Below are 7,286 nucleotides of genomic sequence, written 5' to 3'. Positions count from 1 at the left end.
ATTTTCAGTCTTCTTGGCGTTGCCTCTTGGTGTTACCCTTGGTTTACCTGTTAAAAAAAGCAAAGACAAATTATATTTTCCATGAACACAGATTTTAAATATTTCCTTACTAGTACTATATTAATTTAGCACAAATAGAGCTCAAAGATGGTTTGCATGGCCTTTATGCCATTAAAACATTGAAAGTGTAAACTCTGTAACATTTGTTAGAAGTTTGTTGAACGCAATATGTTCTCTCTCACTCCCTCTGCAAATCTTTCCTACAGAAATAGGAATTAGTGAATGTGAAAAAAACTCTCTCTTTACAGATAGTTATTTATGGTTGCCTGAGTAATTATTTTGCAATCAAAGCTTTGTTTTGCATGATCTGACTGATGCAAAAAGCAGAAAATAAATATCTTCATTCTCATAACCAGATTGCCTGAGGGATTTACAATGTATATCCAGATGGCATATTGTGTGGCCTATCAAATCAGGGCATGGTTATTAAATTTCAGAGCAGGAAGGTGCAGGCAACTAATTTCAGGCAAGGGAATAGTCACTTCATTTGATCAACTGAGTAATTCTTTGTTCAACATTTAGCCAAATCCAAGTCACGTTAACTACTCGGCTCTCAATATTCGAGACCATACGCAAACAGACAAGCACATTCATCTTTGTCTTTGAGAATAAAAGCAAACATGAAACTTTAAAGAACTATTATTTCTAAAACAGGTTATAAAATTCTGAAGGCAGGAGGCCTGTTTCCTTCTCCACTGACAGATTACCCACTATTGTGGGGCCAGTCTTTCATGAGTTTAGTACAAACAGCAACACGGTTTTTATTTTTAAATCTTTGTCTTTGTTTGGAATATAAAGACATATATGGTGTGCATGCCACTTTCTGTGTATTACCTCTCCTTTCCAGTTTTGAAAAGGAACAGTAACTACATGTGACCATTCTTCAGGATTTTTTCAATTTTATCATGGTGGTGTTATAACTGCTATACAGAGATGCTTGCTGCTAGAGTTTGAAGGGTTCCTAAAAGAGATAAGGATTGTGATCACTAATTTATAGGAACACAGAAATGAAGTGCTGTTAGCAAGGGCAAGCGTGAGCTGAAAGGCAGGGGAAGGAGCAGAAAGGTGATCTCCTACATCCCCACTTCAAGCCAATAGCTAGACCTTTGAAACAAGAGGCCGTCTGCTTTGCACATGAATACCTAAGATCCTCTTTACTGATCGACCCTACTATGTGAAATGTATTATATCCATGAGATTACATAACAAAACCTAACATGAAATAAATGAAACATCTATTTTTGATATTTGTACTAAAGCTTGACTTTAGATCATGTGCTATAATCATGTGCTGATTATAAAAAATTAAACTCATCTTTGACCAGCAGAAGGCAGTAAAATCATAAAATGGAAAAAACCACCTAACCTTCTTCACAAACCCAAATTTGTGCTGTTGAGTCCCGAGTACATGGGGAATGCAGGGACATCGTCTTTCTACAGGATGTTAAGCAGTAATGCCAGTTCCAGACATTCAACAAATTCAAGTCACATCCTTCCCAAATCCTGAACTTGTTTTTTTTAAGCCCTTGGCTCCTGATACAGCCAATGATTATTTTTAAGCAGCTTAAGACAGATTAATGAAGAACCTACTTTACAAAAGACTAAAAAAAACCAAAAAAGCCCTCAGCATGTCTAGCCTAGGAGAGTGAGAGGAGATGCAGTTGGTCAGATGTATTTTTAGAAAAGAAAGAAAGCAGCAAGTTGAACTGGAAAACCTGTTGGCATGTGAACAAACACGTATGTTTAGGCTGGAGATTTAAGTATTACCGGTCTCCAGAGAATCTGGAGATTTTGGAATCATTTTGCTGTTGTGAAATCAAAAGACACAAATTTAAAAAAAAAAAACAAAACCAAAAAACAAACCCAAAACAAACACACAAAACACCTTGAAAGGGCAGCTGGAGGCTCCGTGAGGGGCAGCGCTCTGCGGCCGCCGCTGATGGCGCGGCCGAACCGGGCCTGGGGCCTAACGGCGGGGCTGCCCCTCCCGCGCAAAGCCTCCGCCCTCCCGCCCTGCGCCCGCCTTTCCGGGGGCTCGTCTCTAGCCGCAGCCCGGCCCGCCCGGGGGAGCCGACCCGCCTCGGCTCGGCTCGGCCCGGCCCGGCCCGGCCCCCACTCGGCCTTCCTCAGCCCGCCCCACCGCCTCCCGCTGCGCCCCTTCCTCCCTCCTCCACAGGCGGCGGCTGAAAACCAACCGCCCTCCCGCCAGACTACAGCTCCCAGCATGCCCCGCGCGGGCCCGCGGCCGGGCCTGGCTCGCTCCCGCGGCAGCGCCCGCCGGGAGCTGTAGTCCCGCGCAGTTCCCCCACGGCTGGAGCCCCGGGAGGCCGCTCCCCGGCCGGCTGCGCCACGGAGCTCACCGGGCGGGTAAGCGGCAGCCCACCGCCTTCCGGCTGCGAGTGGCTCCTCCGCCACCTTTACGGCGGGCGCGGAGGGCCGCGGCGATGGCGCGAGCGGGGAAGCGTTAACCGCCCGCCGCCCCGCACCGGCGGCGGCTCCGTGAGGGGTGAGCGGCTCGCGCCGGGCGCTGCCGGCGGAGGGTCGCGGGGCGGGGGGAGCGGGGCCCGGGAGCGCGGCCCACGGCGCCGGGCGAGTGGCCGGGCGGGATGAACCGCCTCAATGGTGGCGGCGAAGAGGCGGCCGCTGCCGGGCGTACCCGCGGGCGGCGTCCCGGGCCCGGCTGCGTGTGTCTTGCAGGGTCAGGAGGGCGCTCGGGGCTCTCCCGCTTCCCCCTAAAAGCGCTTTCCCGGGGCGGTGTGGGCGGGCCTGTGGCCGCTGTGCTCCTGCCGCTGGCGGGCGGCTGTGGTCACCGCGCTGCGGCCGACGGCTCGGTGGCGGGTTAGGAAATAACCGGGGCCGGCAGGCAGCTGGTGCCCCTTTCGCGCCCGAGTGCGTCGCTTCCCGCCGGGAGGCGGTTCGGGATCCCCCCGGCGCCGGCCGTCTGCTGACAAAGCCCGCGGGAGTCCCTGTGAGGATACCGGGACGGGCGGCGCACAAAGACCTGCCTGCCCCCGCGGTGAGAGCCGGGGTAGTAAGGAGCGAGTAGAGAGGCGGCTTCTCTGCGACAGCTCTTGTTTGGCTTTAAATCCTGGATGGGTAAAACGATCTGTCTTTGCTGCACGATTAAAAAAAAAAAGCTGTTTTTCTTCACCTGTCCTTTACCAAGTTTCATTTCTAACTGTCTTAATATGTGTTTACAGTTAGAAAGGGATAACTCCTTAAAAATTACCTCCTGGCATTATTCTTTGTCGGGGACTTCTGTGTGGATTTTACTTTCATTGCTGCTAGTTCAGTTTCTTTCCAGGTAGGAAGAAAAAGTGAAGGGGGTCTTCATTCTTAAATTAATTAATAAAGATAGTCACATTTAGACTTCATTCATCCCTTTTGCTGCGGTTGCATCGGCAAGTTAGGTTGCTTTTCTGTTGTTACTGAAAACAAACAAATTCTGTTGTTAATAGTGATGGGAAAAAACCCAAACCCCTAACAGCCACCTTGCTGCAATCATCCCCCCTCAAAGACGGGGTAATAGGGGCTCTGAGAGGACAGGACTTCATTTTTCGTTCAGAGATGTGTCCTCTGTGAAGCAACATCGTCCTAGTAATGTATGTTCTAGATAACTTCTTAAATGAGGCAACTTCAGTATAAAATCATTAGCTTTAGATTTAATAACGGGGGCTGCATTGTGCCCATTGGGCTTGAATCTGTGTGACCTTCTCCTGATGCTTTTCCATTCGTTTCAGTGAAACTATTACTGATGCCTTCTTACATTGATGGGAAGAGCCTGCGTTTTTCCAGTGGAATAAAAGTGCCTGTTTTGTGTTAGCATTCTTCTTAGAAGTCCTTTTCACATCTTTAGCATAATGCTAGGGAAGAAGTGCAACGGGATGAAAGAAAAATGTGCTGCAATGACCATTGTCTTTTAAAGGAAAATGAGCTTCTTTCTCATTTCGTAATTTTTCCTTCAGGCCCTTTCGGAACAGTAGAGTTTGTTTCATTCTTAATTTTAGCCAGAGGGAGCTTTTATAGGTATTGGCTTTTAAGGCAATCAGTGGCCTCTGCATAAATGACTGTCACTGATTGATCATGTGAGGACAGACTGGACCAAACACACCTCCTGAAGAACTTAATCTTACCAGCTTTGCCAGCTAGAGTCAGTGATACAGTCAGTCTACCCTTTTTTTTCCTAAAGAAAAAAGAGGGAAAAAAGGCAGGAAATTAAAACCCAACCTTAAATTGTCTTTCCCTTCCTTCCCCTACAAAACCCCAGCTTAACACAAAGCCTAATCGAAGTAGGGTTGTAGTCATTTGTTATTTTCACTAGCAAAAAAAGTTAGTGTTTGTGAGCTTGCATTGCCTCTTGTTCCATCAAAAAGTTGTTGACAGGCTTTTATGAAATAATACAATAGAATAGCGGAAAAACGTGCTAGCGAAGGCTTGGGCAGTAGGCTGCTGTTCTCCTTGCCCTACCTACAGATCCCAGAAACAGTGCATCTGTGTGAGTACCTTCAGGCTCTGAAGACATCGGCACCTCGACATCTTCACACGCTCTCCGATTACACTATCAGTGGTCAGGTTTTACTTACTTAAAATACGCTCCCAGTGGAGAGAAGTAACGTGGTTTAGTCTTCATCCTGCTTTTGATCCTAATTCAATGGAGAATAACACATGGAAAGGTAAACACAGTTCTAGATTCTCATTTTAAAGTAAGGAGGTTATGTATAGCATCAGTGATAGTATATGCTCCTGGTCCATGTTTATTAATAAAATGAGACAGTTCATTTTTGTTCACATCATCATCTGATGTTATCAGAACTTAGCTAAAAATACGGTGAAGGTTGCAGTGATGTACCGCAATTGATCAACTTCTGATGTCACACAAGAGCTCCTGTGGAAGCGGGAACTCTTAATTTTTCAGCTACCTATGCAAGGGTTTGGGCTACCAGATATCATCAAGAAAAGCTCCTGTATCAACTATTTTAAAGTGAACTGTTGATAGAATACATGCAGTGAAGGAAGCTCTATTAATTAATAGCAAACTTCCTGTTACAAATGGCATTACAAAGGGAGTTCTGTCCCATTTTCTCAGGTTTCTTAGAAACAGGGTTAAAGGATTGTTACCAGCTTAGGTTGCCTTTAAGGTGAAGTCCATCTTGTCCTGCGGTTCAGAAAGAGTCAGTAAGAGTGCATTCCTTCCCACCCCCCCTTGGAAAATTTTATAAGCAGTTTTTACAAAATTAGTCTGCACTGTAGTGGTTTTTACCACCGCTTTACCGCTTTCATTCTTGTGATACAGCTGGACTACTGTAGACAACACGATCAAATCAGAAGAGAGCCCTTTTTGCACTGCAAGTGATAATTAGAAGAGATGTAAAGTAAACGCTGATTTGATGATAGTATTCTACTCATCTTTTGATGTTACCCATCTAGCAAGTTAATTCTGTACAAAATGATGTCACTATTACTACACACATTTTCAGTACTACATATTTTCTGCCTTGCACACGTACAGCAAAACACCTTGCACTTTGTCTTTCAATTCCTCCAATGCCTGTAAATGTTGGCTTAGGAAATTCTTGATAAGAAATCTGAAACTAGTGCTGTTTTTTAAAATCAAGATTTGTTTATTGGTGCTCAGAACCCCTAATGTGGGGAAAAAAAGTGCTTATTGTATTCTATTCAGCAGAGAAGAATAGCATCTATTCTATTTAGTGAATTGCATTGTAGCTCTTCATTTCACTGCTAATTAGAATGAGTGTACTCGCATGCCAGCACAGGTTATATGCTCTAGATCAGTTTGTTGTGCAGTAGAGAGCTGCTGGAGAACATTACATTTTATTTAGCTTTGTATAGTAATTTTATTGGTGTATATTTGGAATTAAATGTTTTTATTACTTATTCATGGAACATGTGATTGCTTCTCAGTCCCTGGTAGTGGAGGATTCTGCAAGTTTATTACTGTTTCTGGTCATGTTAGGCTTAAGTACCAAAGTGGGCTGGTGGTGATATTATACCCTGTGTTCTCAGTGTCCATGGATATGTTTATATTTTTGTTTTTACAGTAGCAGAATTGAACGTCTTACAAGACAGCGATGGCTTTTTCTCTAGAATTTGAATATGGAGGCCACAGGGACAGATGAAGTAGAGAAGATAAAATCAAAATTTATGTCTGCATGGCACAACATGAAATACAGTAAGTGAAACAGTGTATGGTAGGATCCTGTCTCCATTGAAATGAATGGAATGTTATTTGTTGGCATGAATGGGATCATGATTCAGAAACTTAACTAATATTAATGATAAAAATGCAATATGGCCCTTGAAACCATTTCTACTTTGACACTATAAACAGCCCGAGTAAAAAAACTTGTTTAGCTTTTCATTTTTCAAATAAATTTGAATAATTTCTTTTTAAATTACTTATTTTGAAAACAGTAAATACATTATGTAAATTACACTGGATTTGCATAGACTTTTAAACAGGGGTAATATGGAATCATCTGCGCAAAGATTTTTTATTTTTATATGTACTTTTCTGGAAAAAATAGGCATGTGAAATAAAAACTCCACTGAAGAATCTACTTCACACACTTGAGTAACATACTTTTCCACAGTTGAACATCAGTAATTTGTTTATAAGCGACCAGATCTTCAAGTGTGCCCTTTACTAATCTGTCCTTAACCTTAATTTTTCTACTTTCCCTCTAGGACTGAGGTTGCTTAGATTTACCACCAGGTTTCTGATAAATTTTGTTAATTCTCATAACTAAGCCTTGAAGATGTCTGGCAAGATGAAAAGATACTTTTCTTCTACGTTCTTTAAGACTGCCACATGGCTGAGGGGGAACACTAGTCGTTACAGTCTGTATGTGATAGGAAGAGTTCAAGAAACTCTATGGACTTGGGATATAAACCACCATAGGATTTAGACTTAAGTGAAAAAGCTGCTGTCTGGGGACATTGTCAAAACCTAAAAACCTTTGAATTTGTACAACATATTATACTACCCTTTTTGTGTCTGAAATCTGCAGTTTAATTTTGTGATGAGGTATGTTCAATCAATCCTAAGGGAAAAGCAGTACTCTTCATGCATTTTTATTGGTCATGTGTGAAGCTTATTGTTATTATAGGAGTTGGAAACCTCACAGAATCAAACTATGCAGCAATGAATTCAGAATAGAGACAAAGCAACTTAGGCTTAGCTTTGGCATTTCTGTATCCTAACAATT

The 7,286-nt window shown here is 43.5% G+C and overlaps 1 protein-coding gene across 5 annotated transcripts in view; it reads left to right on the top strand.

The window, feature by feature from the left end:
• The first annotated feature begins 2,307 nt into the window (after positions 1–2,307).
• ATG4C (autophagy related 4C cysteine peptidase) overlaps positions 2,308–7,286 on the top strand; it is a 28,663-nt gene continuing 23,684 nt past the window's right edge. For 3 of the 5 annotated variants that reach the window (XM_075155615.1, XM_075155613.1, XM_075155617.1), the window contains exons 1-2: positions 2,374–2,566; positions 6,120–6,250. In XM_075155615.1, the coding sequence (XP_075011716.1) occupies positions 6,175–6,250 (76 nt within the window). In that variant the 5' untranslated portion in view covers positions 2,374–2,566; positions 6,120–6,174. Of the gene's footprint in view, positions 2,567–6,119; positions 6,251–7,286 lie in introns of all 5 variants that reach the window. The other 2 variants (XM_075155616.1, XM_075155614.1) reach the window with 2 other exon arrangements.

The sequence above is a fragment of the Calonectris borealis genome, chromosome 8 (assembly GCF_964195595.1).
Source record: "Calonectris borealis chromosome 8, bCalBor7.hap1.2, whole genome shotgun sequence".
NCBI classification, from domain to species: domain Eukaryota; kingdom Metazoa; phylum Chordata; class Aves; order Procellariiformes; family Procellariidae; genus Calonectris; species Calonectris borealis.
This window is presented reverse-complemented; position numbering and strand designations above follow the sequence as displayed.